The sequence below is a fragment of the Alexandromys fortis genome, unplaced genomic scaffold, assembly GCF_014885135.2.
Source record: "Alexandromys fortis isolate MF-2015 unplaced genomic scaffold, M_Fortis_MF-2015_v1.1 scaffold_205, whole genome shotgun sequence".
Taxonomy (NCBI): Eukaryota; Metazoa; Chordata; class Mammalia; order Rodentia; family Cricetidae; genus Alexandromys; species Alexandromys fortis.
In genome coordinates, this window is record NW_026068107.1 from 427,655 (window position 1) to 452,874 (window position 25,220).

Below are 25,220 nucleotides of genomic sequence, written 5' to 3' on the forward strand. Positions count from 1 at the left end.
ATTAATAAAATGCTGCAGGTTCCCAGAGTGGCTGCAGCAGCAGAAACACTGCAGGTCCCCAAGCAGCAGAAGTGGGCAGTGGGTCCCAAGAGCAGCCAGTCCCAGGCAGGGATGCACAGTTCCCCGAGTGGGCTGCAATGGGCCAGGAGTCCCAGGCAGGGAGCCATGGGGTAGGTGAGAGACCTCGATGGGGCAGCCAGTCCCACAAGGAGAGACAGACAAATTGGCACACACAAGACCACACTGCAGGTCTCCAAAGGTGGCTGGTCCCAGGCAGGGAGCCATGTGGCAGGCAAGAGACAGAGACATGGATAGGCATGCCATGCAGAGTGAGGTTGGATGTTTATTTAGTGGGTTATGGAGGGGAAAGAGGAGAAGGGGAAAAGAGAAGAGAGAAAGAGAAACAGAAAGGGGGAAGGGGAGAGGTGGGAAGAGACAGAAGCTGCCTCTTCAAGAGAGAGATGGAAAAGGAAGAGACTCAGGCTGTAAGCAGGAAGGAAGATCTGCCTGCTTCAGCAGACTGAGGGGGGAGTGAGTGGGGCTTGTCTTTTAAAGGGACAGGACAGATAATTACAGTACGTATATAAACTAATATGCTTCATTTAAGCATTTTTATACATAACTGCTACTATGCAGACCTTGCTCACCTAGACATAGCAGGGAGGGCCTTGGACTTTCCACAGGGTGGGGTGCATGGCACCCCCTTAGGGTTGGAGGGGTGGGGAGAGGGTCTGTGGGGGGAGAGAGAGGGGACTGGGAGGTTGGGAGGAAGTGGGAATTTGGATTGGTATTTTTTAAGTAATAAAAAAGGAAAAAAGTGTTACTATGCTTTGTGCTTGATCATTTCCTTCCTCCATCCCCTCTGCCCAACTTTGGCTACTTCCCTCTCTTCCCTGACATAGTTCTTCTGTTTTACCACAGGTATTCCTTTCTCCTGCCTCTCTTTGTCCTTTAAGAGTTATCCTACTCCTCTCATGATCTCTTTCTTAGTTTCATGTTTATTGCTACAATGTTCAAAATAGCCAGGTCCATTGATAGATGAATGGATAATTAAAATGTACCCATGTACAATGTTATTTAATTCAGCCATAGAAAAGTGAAATCATCACATCTGTAGCAAAATGGATGGGACTATACATCATTATGTTAAGGAAAATAAGCTAAAATCAGAAACACAAATACTGTGTGTTTTATATGCCAAATATGGATTTAAAATTATGTAACAGGGTTGTGTGTGTATTTGTGTATTATATGTTAGTGTGGATAGTCAGGAAACAACTCAAATGCTGATGAGAATGTGAGTAAAGAGGAACCTTTGCTTATTGCTGGTGGAAATGTAAACTGGTGCTGCTACTATGAAAATCAGTATGGCGATTCATTGCACACATATGCACCACACACACACACACACACACACACACATACAGAGCAACCTAAATAGAATTACCATATGATTCAGCTATGCCTTCTTGGATATATATACCTGAAAGACTTTTGTTTATGACTGAATTAAATAATATTATACATGGTTACATTTTCATTATCCATTCATCTATTGATAGGCACCTATTCTGATTCCGTTTCCTGGCTATTTTGAACATTGTAGCAATAAACATGGATAAGCAAGTATCAGGTATATATCCAAGAGGGCATAGCTGGATCAGTGTGTGTGTGTGTATGTTGTACATATGAATGTGATGAATCTCCATACTGATTTTCATAGCAGCAACACCAGTTTACATTCCCACCAGAGCAGTAAACAAAGGTTCCTCTTTACCCACATTCTTATCAGCGTTTCAGTTAATCTTTTTCCTTGAAGATAGCCATTCTTATTTGGATGAGATAGAATCTCCGAGAGTTATAATTTGTATTTCCCCAATGGCAAATACATTAATTTTTTTCAAATATTTAATTGTAATTTAGATTTTTATAACATAATTCTTTGTTGATTCTTTGAGAATTTCATTTCATGCACTCCAATCCTGCTCAACTTTCAGTCTCTCCATATCCTCCCCATACCCCCGAAGTATACTCCCAAAAGAACCCCCAAAAATCAATTAAAAACAAAACAATAACAACAAAAATTTTCTCCTCTATCTTTCCAACCCCTCTTCCTTTATCCTAGTGGCATTGGTAACTGCGGTGTCATGCAGTACACCCCTTTGTCCATTCAGCTCCACCCACCAAATGTGCATTGCAATGAGTCATTGGTCTGGTTCTAGGCCTCTGGCACACCATCATCCCTGGACCCTCACCACAGCTCCTCTCAGAATCCTGCCATTTCCCTGAGTCATGGAGATCCTGTGGCTATTGTTCTGCAGGACAAGTCACTCCACACATTCCAGAAGGTCATAGATGGGGTAGATGTAAGGGTGGGATACCCAAGGCCCAGGATGTGGACCTTGGTGGTAGCTGAGCTGATCGTCTGGACCACTGGGACTCCCTTAGGTGAGGGACAGAGTCACCTCTCCTAGGCCTGTGCTACCAGGGACAGCTCTCCCATACCCATGATGAGGGGTACGAGCCATCTCTCCCAAGTGCAGGGGGCAGCTCTACTATGGGGGGGGGGAGTGCCAACAGCTTTCCTGATGCAGTGTCCAGTGAGGGGCAGGGCCAGCTCAGCACAGCCCTTGTACTTCAACATATATGGCTCCTATGCCCTGTGGCAACATGGGCCATAGACATCATCACAAACCCCAGCTGCATGTTGGTGCCAAGGGCCATACTGTCATGCGGGGCCACGTCGATCTGAGTGCCCTGTATTGTCATCTGTGGAGGGCCAAAAATGTGATCCTATTTCCACCTTGTCTGAGGGTCAGAGAGTTTGAGTTTGCTTAAAACTGTTGACAGCAACCTGGGCTATACATCCTCACTTGGAATGTGGTTACTTGGGTTTTGTGTGTGTGTGTGTGTGAGAGAGAGAGAGAGAGTGTGTGTGTGTGTGTGTGTTTTGACATTAAGATGGCCCATACAGGTAGATCCACTCCACCGTGACCAATGGTCAAAAAATTCAAGCATACTTCTGCTCCTTCTTTCGAAATAGAACGTTTGACCTCTGGAGTGGCTGCCTTCAGAATACTTGGTCTAGGGTGGGTTCACTGCCTAAACAAAAGAATGCTAATGACTTGATGTCTCAAAGAACTGAAGCAAGTAACTGTTCTAATTGTCCCACCTTACCCTAATGAGAACACATAACTACAAGTGTGAGGACTGTCTGGTAATACTGGGGTAGGGCTGTCCTTCCTATATCTGTCTCACCTTTTAGGAACAGATTCTACTGTCCTGGCCTCTACACCAGAGAACCGTACGTATGATGGCTGTGGGCTTACTGGTGTAGGATTCTCCAGTGTATTTCTGTCTTACCTTTTAGAAACAGCTTCTACCTTCTTCCCCTGCTACCAGAGAACAGCACATGTGAGGCCTGGGGGCTTATACTGGGGTAGGAACGGCTATCCCATGTCTGGATCAACTTTTAGAAACAGCTGTTACTATTCACTTCTGTGATGAGAGACCTGCATGTGTGAGGAGTGTGAGTGTAAAGTGGGGTGTAGAACTGTCCAGCCTATATTAGTGTCGCCTTATAAAAACAGCTTCCATGTTCGATTCCTCGGACAGAACCGCATGTGTGAGGCCTGTGGGCTTATCCTGGTATACCGTTAGTCCATCTGTCCTTGTAAGCATTGCAGCTCAGATGGAAAGGGATCCTGGCAGTTGGGAGCCAAGGAATACTGAGTGTTACAGCTAGAGTTGAACAGGCTCTGGCAGTCAGGAGCCAGCGAGAATAGCACAGGTCACAGTAAGCATGGCAGCTTACAGCCCTGCCCTGGGCTTCCCTGATGTAACAGCTCTGCTCAGGAAGGAGACAGCTTCTGCAGCAAAGTTGTTACAGTTCCTCCGGTGCCTGCTCCGCTCCTCCATCTCAGCTCTGGTGAAAGAAGATCGTCATTCAAACCTCATTCAAGAGGTTTATTAGGAGGAAGAATCCAGGAGAGTTTCTGCCTGGAAGAAGAGCAGCAGCAAACTGAACAGGTGCAGGGCTTGTTAGTGGTGGAGTTTTTCCAGGGAGAAGATTTTCAGGGAGACACTTGATCAGATTTTAGTTCCTTGCGCCCAGATTGGCTACATCTCTTTTCAGGGGTTGGTTGGTTTTATGTTCGGAGATTGGTTGGTTTTTCTCCTTACTTGCCTTAGTTGGTCAGGGGCAGATTTGGCTCTGGTTTCAAGGCCAAAATGTGTTTCTTTCACTGGCCTTTTATTTTATTTTATTTTATTTTACTTTTTTGACCCTAGTTTGGGGGCCAGGGCATATTTCTTTTACTGACTCTGATTCTAGGGTCAAAGTGTGTTTGTTTGCCACTGGTTCATTGTCAGGGTGTATTTCTTTGGTTCTGGGTTCAGGGTTAAAGCGTTTCTTACTGGCTTGGGTCTTAGAACCAGTTGTGTTTCTTTCACTGGCTCTGGCTTCAGAGCCAGGGTGGATTTGTTTGGCTGTCTGGCCCTTTTGCCCTACAGGCAGAGTGTTTCTTTGGCTGGCCCTTTTACCCTACAGTATTACCTTTTAGAAACAGCTTCTAACTTAATCTCATATATAAGGACTGTGGGCTGATAGTGAGGTAGCACCATCCATCCTGTATTTGTCTTACCTTCTAGAAAAAGCTTCTACGTTCCTCGTGCATGTGTGAGAACCATGGGTTTATACTGGGGTACAACTGTCCATCCTGAATTTGTCTCACCTTTAACAAATATCTTCTCCCTTGTGCTCTTGCCACCCCATAACTTTCTGTATGTGAGGAGTGATGGCTTATTCTGTGGTTGGACTGTCCGTCCTGTATCTTTCTTGCCAGTTCGAAACAGTGTCCACCTTCCTCTCCTGCCACCAGAGAACTGTACATGTGAGTGCATACTTGATTAACTTCTCTGCTTTCGTGTCCTTTTGTCCTTGTTTCAGGTGTCCCTTCACTTCCCTTGTAGACTTTCAAAACTCTCTCTCTCTCTCTCTCTCTCTCTCTCTCTCTCTCTCTCTCTCTCTGTTTTTTTTCGAGACAGGGTTTCTCTGTAGTTCTGAAACCTGCCCTGGAACTAGCTCTTGTAGACCAGGCTGGCCTGGAACTCACAGAGATCCACCTGCCTCTGCCTCCCGAGTGCTGGGATTAAAGGCGTGTGCCACCACTGCCCGGCCTCTTCCTCTCTCTTTTGGTGGAGTGTGGCTTATTTTTTTCTCAACCTATCCCTCTTCTTCACTGACTCACACAGAGATATCCCCTATTCAGTCATTTTCCTCACAAGTCCTCCAAGCTGGACCTTTTTTAAAAAAAACTATGAAAAGGGAGATGCAAAAGGAAATGCTGCCTCTTCTGTTTAACTCTCAGTGTGGCAAAATAGCAGGAAAATTTCTCATCATGAACCATGGGAAACATTACAAGGATTGAGCAGTTAAGAGGCTGGGGAGACCCCTCAGTAGGTAACGTGCTGCTTTTTCACAGTACATCTCTCTATGCCAACTGCAGAATGCCATAGCACATGCTAAAGGATAAGAGTTATCCTCCTAACGTTGTATCCTTAACCAAAGTCTCACTTAAGAATGAAATTACAGTAGACACATCTCTGGACTTCCAGGAGTTCCTTCAAGGAAAGCTCCATTGCGACAGCTGCTGAGAAGTTATGAGTGCCTTCGGCTATGACCTGACTGCATAGAGCTGATATCCCCAAGATCACACATTTCCAAATAGACCACCTCCAGGACTGGTCCAGGTGAGTGTAGTGGTGCTGTTTGTTCTACATAAAGGCAGACCATGTTACTTCCAGCATTGTTTTGGGGATCAAAGAATACTTTGTTTGAACTACATCAATGATATACAACTGCTTCTGCCAACGCTGACCTCTTTCTGTCTCTTTATCCTTTCCTTAGGCCTGTATTCTGAATAAATTTCATATATACTAAATTCCAGATAGAAGGCATCTTCCTCAGAACTCATGTTTGTTTGTATTTTAGTATTTTGGTATACACACACATCTAGAAATATATATATATATAAATGTTTAGGAATATATGGAATGTGTATGGGCATATACATATATATGAATATGTAAATATATAGACACACACTTTTACACATATATATACATATTTAGAAATAATAAGCATTTAAGAATATATAATATCTAGATATATGTGTATTTACATATATTAATATATATGAAAATAGACATACGTTTACACACATGTATTTAGAAATATATACAAGCATTTAGAAATACATATAACATAGATAATTACATGTATATCCATACATAAATACTTATGAAATATATAGACACACACATATAAATGCATTATGCCTCTTTCTGTGTGTCACAACAAAGAAGAACAGCTCGTGAATATGAGAGTGAAAGCATGAACTTGAGAGGGGGCAGAGCCATGGGAGGAGTTGGAGAAAAAAATGGAAGGGGAAATGTAATATTAACTTCAAAAACTAAAATATATTTTACTATTTTTAAAGAGTAATGGCCCAAACTTGCTTAATATAAGAGACTTGAATTACTGAACTCAGGCTCTTGAAAGGTGTCAGAACTGATATGTGCTCTTTATGGATTCTTTTCTTCTGGTTGTCTTTCAAAGCCATAATGGTGTGACACCAGTCCCCTGACATGATCCTATAATGTTACACTGTGCCCATGGGTATCTTAGAAGGGTCCAGGGTTCCAGTTGCCCACCAGAAGATTAGCGAATCATTGAGTTCCTATTCTGATCGGGTAACATGTCACCAGGCTTAGGAACCGTCCAATCACACTCAATATGTATAGTGGCTTTCTAACAGATTCGTTGTCCAATCAGATGTCGAGTTGGTCTGTCACGCGTCGTAATGTCTCACGCGCAGTATGTCACAAACCGCCATTTCCTGACTATCTGTTCATGGCGACTCTTTCGGTCTCTGTGGCAGGTGCCTCAGATATGGACACTGGGCAGGAGTCAACCTCTGCGGAGGAGCCAACGGCTGTGGACGAGCAAGCCTCTGATACATCTGAGGAAGCTGTCAAGGTCCGAAAGCCTAAAAAAGCTATCTCAAAGAAGAAGCAGCAGCAGCCGGAGAAGTCAGAGAAACCAGAGAAGCACCGCCGCTCTCTCCACCTTCTCCAGCGCCAACGCATGAAGGAAAAAGAGCTTAGAGCAGCCCGTCTCTTCAGACGCTGCTGTAGGAACAGCTTCGCCATCTACTTTCCCAAGGTGCTAAGACTTGTCCATGTGGATCTCACCCTGTCCCAGAGGTCTGTAAGCATCTTGGAATCGTTCGTAAAGGATATGTTTGAGAGAATCGCGACGGAAGCAAGCAATCTGGCCCGTCTAAACAATAGCACGACTATCAACTCCAGAGAGATCCAGAGTGCAGTACGCCTTCTTCTTCCGAGAGAGATGTGCAATCGAGCAATAGCTGAAGGTACCATGGCCATGCTCCGGTACATCTCCACCAAGTGAATGGCTTCGACTTCTTCAAAACCCAAAGGCTCTTTTAAGAGCCACCACTTCTCCTAAAAGAGGTGTGGCATCAGCTCGAGTTTGACCTTAGGAACCCTCCCACATTTAATTAATTAAATAAAATGTTGTTTGTTAGAATATATGTCGACTCATGGTTTATTTGGGGTTACATCAGGAAAGTGGTAGGTTTTTTTTTAAATTAGGTTGTACTATGTCACTTTTTCATTTTATTGAAAATATAAAACAGTTCATCCAGTAATTGATGGAAGCAGAGGCAGAGATCCTCAGACTAGTACTGGGCAGCTCCAGGAGCCCAATTAAAGAGAGGGAGGAGGGGTTATATGAGCAAGGGGGTCAAAATCATGACAGAGAAACCCACAGAGACAGCTGAACTGAACTCATGGGAACTCACGGACTCTGGACTGACAGCCAGGGGGCCAGCAAGGGACCTAGGTCCTCTGTTTCTGGGTGAGAATTGTGTAGCTTCATCTTTTGTGGGAGCCCTGGCAGTGGGACCAGGACCTAGAAGTCTATGATGCATGTTCTGGCTCTTTGGAGGCTATTCCCTAGTGGGATAATTTGCCCAGCCTTGATACAAAGGGGCGGAGCATGGTCCTGCCTCAACTTGATATGCCTTGCTTTGTTGTCTCCCATGGGAGGCCTTACCCCATCTGAATGGAGATGGAGAAAGAGAGGATGAGGGTAGAATGGAGGTAGGGGAGGGAACAGGAGGAGTAGAGGGAGGGGAAACTGTGGTCAGTATGCAAATAAATACATAGGTAGGTAGATGATAGATAGATAGATAGATAGATAGATAGATAGATAGATAGATAAAAAATAAAGAGAAAAGAAAATATAAGGTAGGACAGCCAGACACAGTAGACTCTGGGAGGAAGGCAGGCAGAGTCAGAGGAGTCACTAGGAGTCACAGAGGGAGCAGGACAGGCTGGAGGACAGGTAAAGCCACGAACTACATGGAAGAATGCAGATTAATAGAAATGGGTTATTTAAGTTGTAATAAACCTGAGCTCTTGGCCAAGCACTTATAATATATATATAAAATCTGATTATGAATACCCTCCCTCTACTCCCCCCATTCTCCCACATCCCCTTCCATCTGGATCTACCTCGTTTCTATCTCTCAATAGAAAACAGACTTCTGAGGTGTTATAATATATAACATAATATTAATATAATAATATAATGATTATAATATATAATATATGTATTATATAATATATATATACTATATAACAACCTTGACCAAACAATGGATAAGGAAAATGTGGTACATTTACACAATGGAGTACTACACAGCAGAAAATAATAACAACAGCTTGAATTTTGCAGGAAAATTGATGGAACTAGAAAACATCGTATTGAATGAGGTAACCCAGACACAGAAAGACAATTATCACATGTACTCACTCAAGTGGTTTTTAAACGAGAAGCAAAGAAAACCAGCCTACAAATCACAGTCCCAGAGAACTAGACAACAAGGAGGGCCCTACGGGAGACATATATAGCTACGTGGGAAGTAGAAAAAGACAGGATCTCCTGAGTAAATTGGGAGCAGGGGGACCTTGGGAAAGCGTTGAAGGTGAGGAGAGGCAGGGAGGGGAGCATAGAAAAATGTAGAGCTCAATAAAAATCAATAAAAAAGAGTAACCTATAGGAACTAGAAAAAAAAAGGTGTATAGCTTGTTTCCCCAGTAAGACTCCCTTTGAGGAAACTAATTTTTCATTTATAAGTATAGTTATCAATAGAATATTGCTTCTGGGTTAGGGATGAGGGCATATGTCGGCTTCTCTTTTCAGCTCTAGGGCCCCAACTTGTGCAGGCCCATGTAGCCCTGTTCATGCTGCCTCAGTCTCTGTGAGTTCATTTGTGTGTGTATCATCTTGATTTAGAGGGCCTTGTTTCCTTGGTGTTCTCTACCTCCTCTGGATTATACAATGTCTCCCTGTTCCTTCTTTGACCAGGACCAGCTTCCCTGAGCCATGAGAGGAGTAATTTGATGGAGACATCTCATTTATAGCAGATTGCTCCAAGGTCTCTCACTCTTCACATATGTCTGGTTGTGAGTCTCTGTATTTGTTCCTAGTTGCTGTAGGAGGAAGCTTCTCTGATTACAGATGAGCCAGGAACTGATCTAGGAGAGCAGAAGAATACCATTAGGCATCATTTTTTGTCACAGGTATTGTGGCACAGATGTGCAGGTTCATGGGGGTCCATGAAATGAAGACTTGGAGACACTTTGAGAATGAACTTAGCCTTAGCAGCAGCAGGGGTCCCCAACCTCAGTGAACTGAAGCACGTTCCTTATCCCTTCAGCATTTTTATTTTTCCCTGTGTGTACACTTTAGCCAGTACATTTCCATCAGCTCACAACAACCTGAATGACTCTTCCAAATATACAAGCCAAGTGCAAATACCTGGATTCAGGAGGTACCATGGTTTTCTGGGTTTCCTCCCTTGTATCCATGGGAAACTCTCAGACAAGATTCACATAGGGCAACTAAAGGTATCTGTAACACAAAGGGTGGATTAGAGCTGGGTGCTAACTCTGGAGCTAGAGTAAGCCAGGTATGGCCCAGCAGGGTTTATGGCTAGTATTGGGGGGAAGGGTTGCTTGCTAACCCTCTGGTGCCAGGCTGGTAGGAAATTCTGCCACAGATTTCCTTCTCCTTTGTACAACATTTAATTATTTCGAAGGTTATGCACCCTCATAGTATATATGGGTATTTTTTTCTCTCTGTCTTACAATCTTACATAAGTAGGTCAAAACACATTTTAAAACAAGTAAGCCTGCTATTGCTAGGACAAGAACAGCACCTGCTACATTAAGAGTTCTGTTAAAGTGATTCATAGCGTTGAATGGAGCTATGGTATCTGCAAGACTTTCCATACTATCCATTCCTGTCATATCAGGTAACGTTTTTGTAAAAGTCTCCCCAATTTCTTTCTGTAAATCATAGAACATTTGAGAAGAATTAGGGAGATGCAACAAATGCATCTTAACCTTATCCAATCATATTTGCATTCCTTAGATCTTAAGGGTGTAATATAAGAAGAAACATTCCAATCACGTTTTAATTTTATCTGCTCCTTCAAAATTCCTAACTAATCCCCTAACAATATAACAATTTGCCTTAAGTAAGCTAATTCATTTGCTATCTCATTATCAATTTTATTTTGTGCAGTCCAAAGTTCTGTTGACCGTTTCTGCCACTCTCGAATTCAACAGTTTGGATTTCTTCATGAAGCGCCAGTCCAGCTGTCACTGCTGTAGCTGTCAATGCTATGATCCCCAAGGTAACCACAACAACCAGTCCAACCATTCAGCGTGTTCTTTTCAATAGCCTCTCAGTGAACTTCTGCACAAGAGACTCACAGGAGAATCTTGCCATGGCTCAACCACCTCACTGGTATCCAGATTGCCGGCCTTGCTCTTAGAATATATAAACTCTTAATAGTCAAATTTAACTAGTGTTAGCGTGGGTACACATCTTTAATCCCAGCACTCGGGAGGCAGAGGCAGGCGGATCTCTGTGAGTTCAAGGCCAGCCTGGTCTACAAGAGCTAGTTCCAGGACAGGCTCCAAAGCCACAGAGAGACCCTGTCTCGAAAAAAAGAAAAAGAAAAAAAACTATACTAGAGGTAACACAGGTATGAAGGATAACAGCGTTCACAAGCGATGCTGTAATTTTTAGGGTTCTATTTTAACAGGCCCTTTCAGTAGTAAGTAAGATATATATTATGGCTGATGGCTGATTTATCCTTAATGTTTAATTTTCCTTCCCATGCCTTAAGAGAGTGGAAGGCACTTGTCAATTTCCACAAGTTAGTCTGAATTAAATTACCTAATTGCAGGAGAGGATTTGCTATTCCAACTCCATGCATTAAAATTCTGTCATTTCCATCTTAAATTAGAAGTTAGCAAAGCATTATGTATTCTATCTCTTTGGTCCCACACAATCATACACAGCACTCTTTTCACTACTGAAAATATCACGATTTCTGGATTGGATGGTTAGCCCCCTATGGAGAGACAAAGAATTACACATTAGGTCATCTGAATGTGCTGTGATTATTTGTGTAAGACATCACAAACCATAAAGTCCAGTCACACCCTAGAGGGAGTGATGTTTGAAGGAGGACATTTCTAGGACTTGAGGATTTGCAGATTACAACAGTTGATAGAGAAGTGGGAATACTTTACTTTCGATATCTTGTTCAAGACGTTTTCTCTATCACTTTGGGTGCCTTGGTTTCCTTGAGGCAAATGTTGAAATGGAGTTCCATTCATGGAGAAAGGTGTGCCTATTTGGATTTTATGACAGATATGAGCCAGCGAGACTGGACTCTACTATAGCAAGAGTAATAAAGGACAGAGGTTTGGGGTTAGATGCAGTCTGGGCTTCCCAGCTGTGCCTCTTACTGAATTTACTACACTGGGTAAACTACTAGATTATATCCAAGCCTCAGCATTCTCCTCTGGAGAAAAGGGCCTACCACTTTTTGTGAGGTATGGGCAGGAAACATATTCTGCAACAGTAGTGAATACCGACTATCTGAACTCTCAGTTCTGGAAGTCACGCCTCTGGTGAAGAGAAACAGTGGATGTAGGCTCTGTTCCAAACAGCCATGTGGATGGATGCACTCTTGACTGCCTGGTCCCTATCTGTTTGCTTAGGACTGACAGTTGAGATAAGGGAGGATGACCTGTTCTTTCCTGAGCCTCACTTTAGGGCTTTATGCATAGATAAGCCTGAATAACAACCAGGAGTTGCTAGGGAGTATTTGAAAAGTACTTTGTTGCCTTACTGGCTGTGAGCATTGCTGACTTGGGGATTTGTGAAAAGTAAGCCAGACCTGAAAACTGGGGCATCCTGTGAATTCCTCCCCTACAGAAAGGCTGTCTTGAGCATTTCATGGAAAAACAGAGGCAGTGTGTGATGCGTGGTGTCTCCTCTTCCTACTCTTTGGGCCCCCAAGATGGGTGCTTCATGGCCTTGATGAAATATTGTCTGTCGCAAAGAGTCACTCAGAATGACCCACTATTCGGACTAGTTCTCCATTCAGCTTCAGCGTAGCAAGGGATAAGGGCCACAGCTTGCCTTTCTTCATATCCTAAGACTCAGTACTACAGTAAATGGTAGAAAGATCTTTTTGTTGGACATTTTATACTATACGGCTGGCACTCTGATTGAGACGTTATGTATACAGTGTCTTCCCTGGTGAGGGAGCAAAGGAGGCAGGAGAGAGAAAGAACTGAGTCTAAACACAGTCAAGCAGAAGCCTCTTCAGATTCCAAGAAGAGCCCGGGAGGTAAAATGATCCATTATAGAAGTACTGAGTTCCCTCGAGAGGAAATGTCATTATCTTTATATGGGGGGGAGGGGGGCTAAAACAAAATGTCAAAAAATACAGAACAAAATTCCTCCCTTTCTCACAGTCAGACCCTAGGTGCCTGAAGCCTGACCCAGTGATTTGTGATGTCTTACACAAATAATCACAGCCTAAATCCTAATGACCCTCTCCAATAGCCAGGGAAGGATTAATCACATAGTGCAATAAAATTTACTATATAACAGGAGAGTGAGCTTTAGGCTTAGCTACTCAAACTATGCAAATGGCCCCGAAGGGATGTCAAGCAACTTCTTTTTTTAAAAAAAAAAAAAGTTAAATTTATTCTTTGAGGATTTCGGGCGTGAATAAAATATAATTTGAACACACCTGCCTCCCACTCCCTGCTGCAAATCTTAGCAGATACCAACCGTACTGCATCCTCTTCCCAATTGGATGTTCTTTATCTTATAACTCACAGAATCAAATTAGTACTGCCCTTATGCACATAGTTGTGGCGCCAACCCCTGGTACATGAACAATGTTCCAGGGGCCACATTCCAAAAGCAAACTGACTGTTCCTCTGCCAGCAGTCACCAACTGCCAATAGATTCTCAGCTGGGGGTGGGACCTCCTGGGCCCCTCCTCCAATTCAGACTGGAACTTTGACCGCCATGTTCTTGTGCATGTTTCTAACTTTCCTCAACAGTGTCATTCTTTTATTCATGCATTTTCTTCCTCTCAGAATTTGCCCACTGTGTTCGTATATACAGTGCCTATTCCATATTAAATCTTTTTCATCAGCTATAGTCTAGTACACTCTTTTACTTCCACATCTTGAATTGTCCTTCCTGACACAATATTTTAGTGGCCCAGCCAGGGAACTCTCTCCTTGTCTCCTTTGGACTCTCCTCACTGTAGTGTTTTTATGGCGGTTAGTTAAAAATCCCATAGGTAAGTAAAGATCTCTGGCTGGTACGACTTTCCAGTGACATAGAAAAGTCTATGGACTGAGATGCATAACTTCTTGGCCACTATCTGATGTGCGATTCCCCTCTGTATGCTGTGAATACCATTGGTTAATAGAGAAAACTGTCTTGGGCTGGCTCAGGGAATAGAGGTAGGCGGAGAAAACTAAACTGAATTCTGGGAGAACAAAGGAGGTGGGGTCAGAGAGAAGACATGGAGCCCCACCAGAGCTGGACAGAACTTTACCCAGTAAGCCACTGCCACGTGGCGATACACAGACGAATAGAAATGGGTTAAATTCAGATGTAAGAGTTAGTCAAGAAGAAGCTAGAGCTAATAGGCCAAGTAGTGATTTAAATAATACAGTTCTGTGTGATTATTTCGGAGCTGAGCAGCCAGGAACAAACTAGCAGCCTCTTACAACAACTATCACCACAGGGATACCAGCTCCAGAGCTCATTTCCACCCCTCCCACTATAGTAAGTGGCTAATTTACTCTTTGGGAGCCAGTCTTAAAGCATGTGGCACAGGGACACAGCTAGCTTGACCAAGGCAAATGATCTTCATATTAGACACGGAATACCTTCCTATGAGTCAGGACGGGGATGCTCCTAAAACAATATAGCCTGTTGCAGGGGATCTTGGTTGCCCACCATAACTAGATACAAGACCTTATTCCTGAAAACATCACTCAGTTTGGATACAAGGTCTATAAAAATTAACTTCAGCAGACCCGAAAAACATCTTCCTGCTAGCTAGCTTACATAGTACCAGAAAGTGCTATATAGGCTGCTGGGTGACAAAAATCTCTAATAGCCTTATCCAGTGCCAGACCTTGCAAGTTGTAATACTGACCGTCTGGTGAGATGTGCTCACTGGTGCAGTATTGGCATGATGGTAATCCGAGTAACCAACTACTTTCTAAGAGGATATGGGGCCTGTTGCACGGGAAGAATTCCGTGCTGGTACTGTAAATGATCAAAATCTCATGACTGTGGAACATAGACCTTAAGGGGAAACCTGTTGCCATTTTGCTAAAAGGTCATGCTCTCAAAATGTATTCTATTTACTTAATTTTTGTGTATAAATGTTTTGCCCACATGTAGTATGTGTACCATATGTGTGGTGTCCTTGGAAGTCAGAAGATGGCATCAGATCCCCTAAAACTGGAGTTATAGATGGTTGGGAGTTACACAAACAAGTAGGTGCTGGGAACTGAACCCAGGTCCTTGTTGAAAATGCAACAAGTGCTCTTAACAGCTGATCTATCTGTCTGTACTCTTCTTAAAATGTCCTGTCAATACTTAGGTTTATGCCCTTAAATATGTGCTGCTCTCAATTTAGGTCGGAGCAGCTTCTTTTTGTAGCAGGTAGTGGGTAACACAGAGACACATAACTGGGAAAATGGGCTACATGAGAGTAACTGAGTGCTCAGCTGGGGCTGGGTCATCGGTACCAACCTCCTATTAGCCAAGGCTCAGGAAACTCCATGGAAGACGGCCTGGAATGATTGTGAGAGCAATGGGTGAGGAGGAGAGCTGCGAAACGCTGACTTCTGAACACGACACGGTGGTTGCACACATCAACGCACAGCCCCTGTGGTTACCAGTAGAAGGCCCGCACAAGGACAGGCCTCTCAACATCCCAGCTTGGATAAGAAAGGGGGCCCCTGAGCTTCCTGTCAGAGAAGCTGTTTACAGTTGATGGCTTCTGAGGGAGGGGGAGTCACTTTGGTGATGTGGCTGTGGACAGTGTTCGTTCATGCCCTAGGGGGTATCCACAGACTCGTGTGCATATTGGCCACACTAATTAGACTCCGGGGTTATTAATCATATAAAAAGAGGACATCAGGCTGGGATTGAGGTAGGGTGCTGGGCAGCAGGGAGTAGTTGGAATTAGCGCTGGATGGATGCGATCAATATACGTGTATAAATGTATGGAACTTTCAGAGAGTAAAAATGTGGTTTAAAAGGGAGTTTAAAGGCCCTGGTAAGGTATTTCAAATGGCTGAAGCTTGAATGGCACCTTTGTAAAACTGCTAATTCATCAAGTCATCATCCGAACCACATAGAAATAAGAATCGTGGTGGGGGACTGGTAGGACTTTACTTTGTAATGCTATTGTATTTGTTTGTATTTTCCTATTGCGTCTCAGTTTGCTTCCTATTGCTGTAAGAAACACCATGAACAAAAGTGTTGAGGAGGAGGAGAGTGTTCGTGTAACTACGGAGGTTAAATGCCCAGCACAAAGGGAAGTAAGGTCGGAATAAGGAACCCGATGGCAGAAACCAAAGCAGAGACCATGGAGAAATGCTGCTTACTAGCTTGATCTCCATAGCTTCTCAGTCTACTTTCTTATGCCAACTTCCAGACAGATTTCTAAAGTTGGTTCACTAGTTTATAGTTCAACAGTGTAGAAGGGTTCCCCTTTCCCAGCATCCACAACATCATCACTTAATGGTTATTTGTGCATCCCTGAAGAAAACTGACTCATTGTCTCCCAGCAACCATCAACTGCCAATTTGATTATTTTAAAGTGTTTGTTAGCCATTTGTATTTCCTTTTTTCAGAATTTCTGTTTATTTGTTTGCTTGCTTATTTTACATCCTAACCGCAGTTTCTTCTCTCCTCTCCTCTCAGTTCTTCCCCCACCTCCCCTCTGCCTCTCCGTACACTTCTCCCCTGTTTCTATTCAGAACAAAGCTGTTCTTCCATGAATATCAATAAAACATGGTATATCAAATTGCAGTTAAGGCTAGGCACCTCCCCTTGTCTTCAAGATGGATAAGGCAACCCAGTATGAAGAATAGAAGAATCAGGACAGTCCCTGCTCCCACTGTTAGGAGTCCTACAAGAAGACCAAGCTACACAATGGTAGCATATATGCAGAGGTCAAAGGTCAGTCCTGATGCTCCTGGTTGTCGGTTGAGTCTCTATGAATCCCTAGGAGCCTGGGTTAGTTGAGTCTGTAAGGTTTCATGTGATGTCCTTGACTTCTCTGTCTCCTACCATTCTTCCTCCCTCTCTTCCCCAGGATTGTGTAATGTTTGACTGTGGGTCTCGACATCTGTTTCCATCAGTTGCTGGATGAAGCCTCTTTGATGACAGTTGGGCTAGGCACCAATCTATGAGTATAGCAGAATATTGTTAGGCATTGTTACAGTGACATTTTTTTTCTCCATTCGTGTTTGGTTATTTCCTAGGTCTCTGGACCATCCAGCCTCTGGGTCCTGATGCTCCAGGCAGTGTCAGGGGTGGGCTCCCTCTCTCGTGGCATGGGTCTCAGTTGGCCACTCCCACAATCTCAAGTCCACCCTTACACCAGCACATTCCATAGACAGGCCAAAGGTTATATGGTTGGTTTAGTACCCCAGTCTCTCCACTGGTAGTCTTGCCTGCTCACATGAGGTGGCCCGTTTAGGCTATGTATCCACTACTGCTAAAACTCTTAGTGGGGTCATCCTTGTACCAGGTTGAGAAGTTTTTTAATTCTATTCCATAGCTCACTTTTAATTGGGTTGTTTGTTTGTGGGGCTTTTCAAGTTTCATTTTATAAAAGTTGTTTGTAAGAGTTATTCTAAACACCAACCCTCTGTCAGATGTACAGCTAGCAAAGATTTCCTCCTCCTCTACAGGCTTCTCTAGATTGACAGTTTCCTTCGCCACGCAGAACCCTCTTCACGAGGTTCATTTGTCAATTATTGGTCTCCATGGGCTATTAGAGCCCCTTTCAGAGTTTGCCTGTCTACCAACATATAAATCCAGCTCCATACAGTACCCCACAGCACTGCAGCTCTCAGGACAAACTGCTAGCCATCAGCCCCCTGCCAACAACCATCTGCCATGATGGGGAATTTTAATGAGTGCAGTACCATAAAGGAATTATGAGGCAAAGACAAGATCCACATCAGCAAACATCAGCACAATGATGGTAAAATGTTTATAGGATGCTTATGCTGAGGCACAAGCAAGAAAGCTCTGTCATTGGGGAACATTGTAGAGTACACAAATTTAAAAAGAACCAGTTACTGGAAGATCAAGAAGATCCCAACCTGTGATCACAACCAACATGTTGAGAACTATTTGGCCTAAAGCTTGCTGCAGTCTCACGGACACTGTGCCCTCAGTACTCCCCTAGATCATTTGTCTCCGAAGGTTCGGCTTCTTTGGATGGTGAGCATGGCTTCTTAGAATCTTCTTTCAGTCTTCACTGTCAGCTACCTCACTGACAACCCTGGATCCTTCCAGCTACTTGTCCTAGGATTTTTACCGGAATGTGTCCATGTCAGGAATTCTCAGATTTTACAAACTGAAAATATAATAGCTGGCTGAAGATACGATGACTCCAACCTTCCCAACCTGCCCCACCTTCAGTTACCATTTCACGCCTCTGCCTAGTGTTCATACACTGTGTTTCTCACCCCATCATCCCACAGGACCAATGTAAGCATTTTAAAAATCACTAAGCATTAACGCTTTCCCATGGTTTGCTTTTCAGTGAACCATACCAATAGCTTACAACTGCTCACTGACCAACTAACCACTGAAGCAAATAATCACTTACTCAGATTCACATCCATCCTTCGACTCTGTTACTTGTTTTCACTCTCGTTCAGTCTTATCTCTATCCGTCCCATTATGCTTCAATTCACGTACCCACTGTGGGGTCTACTAATGAATGTTCCTGTTTCTACCCTGAATTTACAAGGGCAAAGCACCTATATCACCATCAGATTAATCTAATAGATAAATGTGATGGTCATTTTCAACTGTCGACTTGCTTGGCTTAAAAGAAATTCTCAAACATGTACAGAAGTCTCAAAGAACTAGGAATACATAAAAATTTATTCATATTGTACTAGAAAAAAACATGAATATTGGCATTTAAATGAGGAGAAGAGTAAAACCAAGAAACCTTGGTTTCCTTAGTTACTTGCCCTTCTCATAATTTCACACAAAGGGCAAGATATGCATTTTCTGCTCAGCTCTGAATTTCAATTTTAAATCACCGAAATTGAAAACCATCAACTTATAAAACAAAGCACAGGCAAACATTCACACCCTGTATCTCACCAACCTCTAAGCTGAAACTCCCAGAAAGCCACAAGGATGACCCCAGCTAAGATTCCTAGCAGTGGTGGAGAGGGTGCTTGAACTGGCCTTCCTCTTTAATCAGATTGATGACTACCTTCATTGTCATCATAGAACCTTCATTCAGTAACTGATGGAAGCAGATGCAGAGATCCACAGCTAAGCACTGGGCCGAGCACCCAGAGTCCAGTTGAAGAGAGGAAAGAGCGATAATAGAAGAAAAGGAGTCAAGACCTTGATGGGGATACCTACAGAGACAGCTGACCCAAGCTAATGGAAGCTCATGGACTCTGGACCAACAGTATAGCAGCCTGAATGGGCTCGACCTAGGTCCTATGCATGTGGGTGACAGTTGTGTAGCTTTGTCTGTTTGTGGGGCTTTTAGCAGCGGGATCAGGACATGTCCCTGGCTTAAACTGGCTTTGGGGAACCTATTCCCCCATGCTAGGCTGACTTGCCCAGGCTTGATGCAGGGGAAGGAGCTCAGTCCTACTTCAACTTGATGCGCCATGCTTTGTTTAAGCCCATGGGAGGCCTGCCCCTTTCTGAATGGAGAGGGAGGTTGAATGGAAGGGGAGAGGGAGGGAGGCAAATGGGAAGGGGGGACTGGGAGGGGAAGAGGAAGGGGAAACTGTGGCTGGTATGTAAAATAAATGAAAAAATGTTAATTAGCCGGGCGGTGGTGGCACACACCTTTAATCCCAGCCCTTAGGAGGCAGAGGCAGGCGGATCTCTGTGAGTTCGAGACCAGCCTGGTCTACAGAGCTACTTCCAGGACAGCTAGGGCTTGTTACACAGAGAAACCCTATCTTGAAAAACCACAAAAAAAGTTAATTAAATAAAAATTTTAAAAATGAGCTAAATAATTTCTTACTTAAAGAGGGAAGAATCAGGGTGCAGTCACAATCAAATCAAAGCAAAGCCAAACTCCAAAAGTATAACAAACTCAATTCATTCATGATCTTCTGGGCTCCTCTAAGGGGCTTGGGTCGCTTCTCTGGCTTTGCCCTCTGCCGCACACACAGCTTGTCTTCTAGGCTCCGGCTGGCTCCATTCTGCTGTTCTTAGTGGTCATCCCATGGTACTGGCATCTCCAAAATGCTGGGCTCCCTTTCTGCAACTGGCCTGCACTTTTACTAACAGTCTACTATAGCCTCTCATCATGGGGTCAAACCTCCACTTCTCTGTGTGACCCCTTCAAATCCTGGGCCTTCAACTGCCATTGAGGCTGAACCTTCACCAAAGGCCTCTCCTGGCCTCTCATAGTATCAAGCCACACATGCTTTTCATGAGCCCTTCATGCCTTCAAAACCAGTACCACCTGGGGGACTCTATGGTGTTTGGTCAGCCGGAGCAAAAGAAGTCGCAGCAATTACCACTAATTTCTCAGCTTCAGCTAACCAGCATCAATTGTCCCAGTAGAACAAAGGCTTCACTTTAATTCTTCTGGTCTCTTATTAATCACAGCAGCTTCTTTTGCTCTGGCTGACCAAACACTATAGATTCTTCATACACATGTCCTGGGAGAATCTTTGCTTCCCTCTGAAATTTCATAAGCCAGGACCCCATCGTCTCAACTGTGTTCAACATTATTATCTTCCAAACTCCTACAGAATAGTCCTTCCACCATTCTCTCCCCAAACACAATCAGGTCTGACATAGCAATACCCTACTATCCTGGTACCAACTTGTCTTATTAGGGTTTCTATTGTGATGAAACGCCATGACCAAAACGTTGAGGAGGAAAGGGTTTATTTGACTTACAGTTTCATAACACTGTTCATCACTGAAGGAAGTCAGGACAGGAACTCAAACAGGGCAAGAACTTGGAGACAGGACCTGATGAGACCACTGAGAGTTGCTGGTTACTGGCTTGCTTCACACGGCTTGTTGGGTCAGCTTTCTTATAGAAGTCAGAACCACCTGCCAGGGGTGGCCCCTCTCACAATGGGCTAGGCTTTCCCATGTCAATCACTAATTAAGAAAATACCCTACAGATTTGATTGCAGCCCTGTCTTATGGAGGCATTTGTTTTCAATTGAGGTTCCCTGCTCTCAGGTAACTCTAGCTGTGTCAAGTTAACAATAAACTAGTCAGCATAAAATGCAAATGTTGTTATAAAAAATAAATAATACTCCATCATCAGTCCTTAGAAAGGGTGACCTAGAAGTATGTGACAGAAGTTATGGCATTTAATTTAGTAAGGGATTCTTAAAGAAACAGCACCTGCCCCCCCACCCGCTGCCACGCACACACACCCATGCTCCTAAATTCAAACCGTACACCTGTGCCAGTGTCACAGTCCTATTTGGCCAGGTGCCTCTAAAAGGAGCCTTTGGTTTGGCTAGTTGGGTGTGGAGAGATAGCTTACAGGCTAGTGGCATGCCTGATGAGGGGCATTGTGCCCTTGGACACAGCATATTTGTGGATATCTCCTAGCCACAGGAAACACACAGTAGTTTAGATGTCTCTGAAGATGGTGACTGGACACCTGGTCAAAACATGTACTTCACAATATGCTGCAGACTTAGGACACAAAACTTGGATGATTTGAGTTAGATCTGACCTGAAAGCTTCTTTCCTTTGGTCTCCTTTTCATGATTCCATAAAATACTATGCATGCTGCCAAGGGAGCGAAGCAATTAAATAGTCCTACTCAGCTGTAACACCTAGGAACCATGACGATCACTAGCATGGTAAATATGCATACAGGTACAATAAGTGATGCTCACATGTTGGTGGCAACCAACAGCTCTCTCGTTGGATGTAAAGCCCACTAAACAGGAGGGGAATTGTGCCTGGTCCCGGAAAACCAGCCAATTTCCCAAGGCTACTTACATCGTGGAGCTTAGAAAAGAATCTACTACCATCACTTCGTTAGACCAGCATAATCCCTTAATACATTCTACATCATATCCTTATACCCACAGGTAAGTAGAGCTACTACATCTCACCAAGGAATCATCTCTTTACAACAATGAAGACCATTATAGAAACACTGGACCACAATGCAGAGATCAGCAGATTGTGGGAAGTCCAATCCCAAAAATATATCTGCATCACAGCTCAGGGGACATCATGAGAGAGGTGGCAGAAAAATTGTAAGAACCAGAATACAAGGAAGTTGGCTGTGAAACATTCTTTCCTAGGAATGACTACATAAATAAGAACTGAACAATGACAATATCAACGGACAGGTTAACAAGGAAGGGGGAAATTCAGCATGGTCACACTCCTAGACAAAGAACTACATGCAGCTAATGACTGGTTGGAGAAGTAGAATTACATCCCCCCAATGATGGACGAGTCCCATTCTTAGTTGTCCAATGTAGAGTGGTCAGCCTTGAGATCATATACACACAAACAGCAAAAGTGGACTCAACACATGCACATACATACATATATATATGTATATATTTTATTATATATATATAATAAAAAGAGCCTATCAACTTGAGGCTCTGGGGTGGAGCACGGGAAAGGTTCAAGGCAGAGTAGCTGGGAGGAGCTAAAGGGAATAAAAAGGGGGAAAGTGATGTGGTTCTTCTTCAATAAAAGACATTTCAAAAAAGAACAGCATGTTCTCATAAATAAGTCCATGGTATTTATAGTCTTCTGGGAAAGGCTCCATGAACTTTCCTTAGTACCTTTGGGAAATACGTAACAAAACTCTTTGTCTGGGGCAGCAGTGAAGGCAGTGGTAGCAGAAGTGCCTTTTCTTCTAGTTGACGTTTGCCAGCTAATCTTCTCAGGCTCTTGGGAAATAAGGACCTCTTCAGAAGATGCGTCAAAGACTGGATCAGCCATCAGTCACGGCAATGCTAGTGGCTATGAAGAACCCATCACAGTGACTGCTGAAGCATGGGACCCATCACTATTTGTGGCATTCCCCCATGTCAAGAGCCTAGTTAACATCTGACTGGATGTCATCTTGCAACAAGCTACCTAGGAGGTGCTTAATGTGATTAATTGCTCCATCAGCTCAGCAACAGCCTGGCTGACGTCATGATAGAATCTCTTGAGGCATAGAACCATCCTGTTACCTTGAACGAAGGAAGGAAGTTTAGAGGGCTCAGTTGTTAGGAGCACTGTGGCATAATCACGAGCATCAGAGCTGGGATTCCTAACTGGCCAGGAATCCTGCAAATGTCTGTAACTCTAGCTTCAAGGAATCCATTGCCCTCTCCTGGTCTCTGCATGTGCACACAGGAATGTACCCTCCTATTCATATGAGTGTGTTTCTTCATACAGACACGTACACACACGCATAAATAAAATAAATCCTTAAAATCAAATAAAAGAAGTTTTGAAGATACCACAGAAAGCAAAGAGTCTCTCTGGACAACATCAGCTCATGGATGGCACGCTCTGAGCTTTTTGAAAAAAAAAAAAATAACCCTTACAGATATTTCATAAGGTGTGTGTGTGTGTGTTATGTGTGTATGTATGATTTATCTGTATGTGTGTTAAGTGCAGGTGTGTACATGCACAGCACACCTGTGGAAGTCAGAGTCTCCTTTTAAAAAAATCTTACTTATTTGTTATTTGGGGATTTGGCTTTTGTGGGCCATGAATACTATGGCGCACATGTGGAGGGACATTTGAGAGTTAGTTCACTTTTTCCATTGTGAATTCCAGGGATAAAAGTAAATTCATCAGGCTTATATGGGAAGTGCTTTTAACTGCTGAAACATCTCACTGGCTCCAGGGTCTCTTTTTTGTTGTTCACCTCTGTGTATGCTGGGCTAACTGGCCAGAAAGTTCCTGGGATCTCCTGTCTTCACCTTCCATTTCAATATAGGAGCATAGCTTTTGCAAATGTGGGCTACAATGGCCAGCTTTATTTGGGTTCTAGGGTTTCAAATGGATGTCTTCAGGCTTGCACAGCAAGCACTTTTCCCATTGAGCGCCCTCCCTAGCTCCCTACTGTGTAGTTTTTTTTTTTTTCAAGGATACCATGCAGTATAGCATTATGGACTGGTATAAGGGTAGCCTGTCTGGTTCTTTGACAGTCCTTTTCCTCAAGACAATCAGGGCAGCAAGAAAAAGTCCAACAGCTGCCAGGTCTGAAGTCAAGTAATCATATCCCTCAACACTTCTGCTTAAGTTAAGGAAAATGAATACCAGTTGGAATGCTTACATTAACAATCTAAATAGCGTGTCATTAACAGTCAGGGATTCTAACAGATTCACCAATGCTTAAACCAATACTATCCTTTATTTTTGCTTCACTTCTAGATCTGATCAAAATCTTCACAAGGCAGAAACACAGAGAAAAAATAAGGGTGCTTTTGTAAATATTAAGAATGCTTAAACATCTGCCAAGTTTAAAACTAATTCCTTACAATATTTAGATGCTAGAGATATTCTTAATGTTAGTGTGGGTGAAAAAGAGCTATTGGAGAAAAACTAAAACCAACCTAATTCTCCATGAAACATTCTTAAAGAAAGTCAATCAAGTTAACGGAAAATATTTTCAAATTAAAAGGCTATCCTTCAAGCATTTATAATGAGTAATATTTTTACATAATTGTAAAGAATATGTAAGTAAGCCAAGCAAGTGACACATGTCTGTAATTCCTCCACTCAGAAGACTAAAGCATGACAATTACGAGTTTGAGGCCAATCCAGGCAATGAAACCCTAGCTAGTGCTGGCCACACAGGGACCCTCTATCTCTAATGAGGGGTATGTATGTCTGTGCCTGTGTGCATGTCTGTGTCTGCATGTGTGTGTGGGTGTGTGTGTATCTGTGCGTGTGTGTGTGAAAATATCATGATTAAACCCAATACTTACGTGCTAACTTTTTTTGCCTTTATAAGAGGAAGTTTTATTGTTAATTATTTACCTTAATAGTCTCAGAAAGAAGAACAGATTAGCTTAATCCAACATGATTTGCAGTTGGCAAAATCTAGTGAAGCAAGTGTATTCGGATTGCTAAGGATTTCATTTGGGGGCTTTTAATACTTAGCCACCTAACACTTGGAACATAATCCAGAACAATGCATTACCCCTCCTTTTCACTTTAATGCCACACCTACCTCCCTTCATTATGGAAATATCTTCATTAAATATGATTCCCAGAGGACAGGTTCCTTGAAGCATATAGCCATGAGGTCAATGCACAAAAAGAAAACTGAAAATAAAACTCTGTATGATAATTTACTAATCTAAAGAAACAAAACTTTCCAATATATTAAGAAATAAATCCAGTTACAAATGCACTAGTAGGTCTATGTGAAGAGGCTCTGGTAGAGTAACTGAAAACAGCCAGTTATTTACAAGATACACAAGCAGGAACGGTGCACCTAGCCCAGCACCGTTCCTCAGAACTGTGC

At 43.2% G+C, this 25,220-nt stretch overlaps 1 protein-coding gene across 1 annotated transcript; it reads left to right on the forward strand.

Moving 5' to 3' along the window:
• The first annotated feature begins 6,796 nt into the window (after positions 1-6,796).
• LOC126489733 (histone H2B-like) lies at positions 6,797-7,474 on the forward strand. Its single transcript, XM_050124196.1, has one exon. The coding sequence runs from the start codon at positions 6,797-6,799 to the stop codon at positions 7,472-7,474; it is 678 nt and encodes a 225-aa protein (XP_049980153.1).
• The last annotated feature ends 17,746 nt before the right edge of the window (positions 7,475-25,220 follow it).

What these genes read in the sequence shown, in the direction of transcription:
- LOC126489733 (XM_050124196.1), top strand. Translation starts at nt 6,797, where the DNA reads ATGTATAGTGGCTTTCTAACAGATTCGTTGTCCAATCAGATGTCGAGT.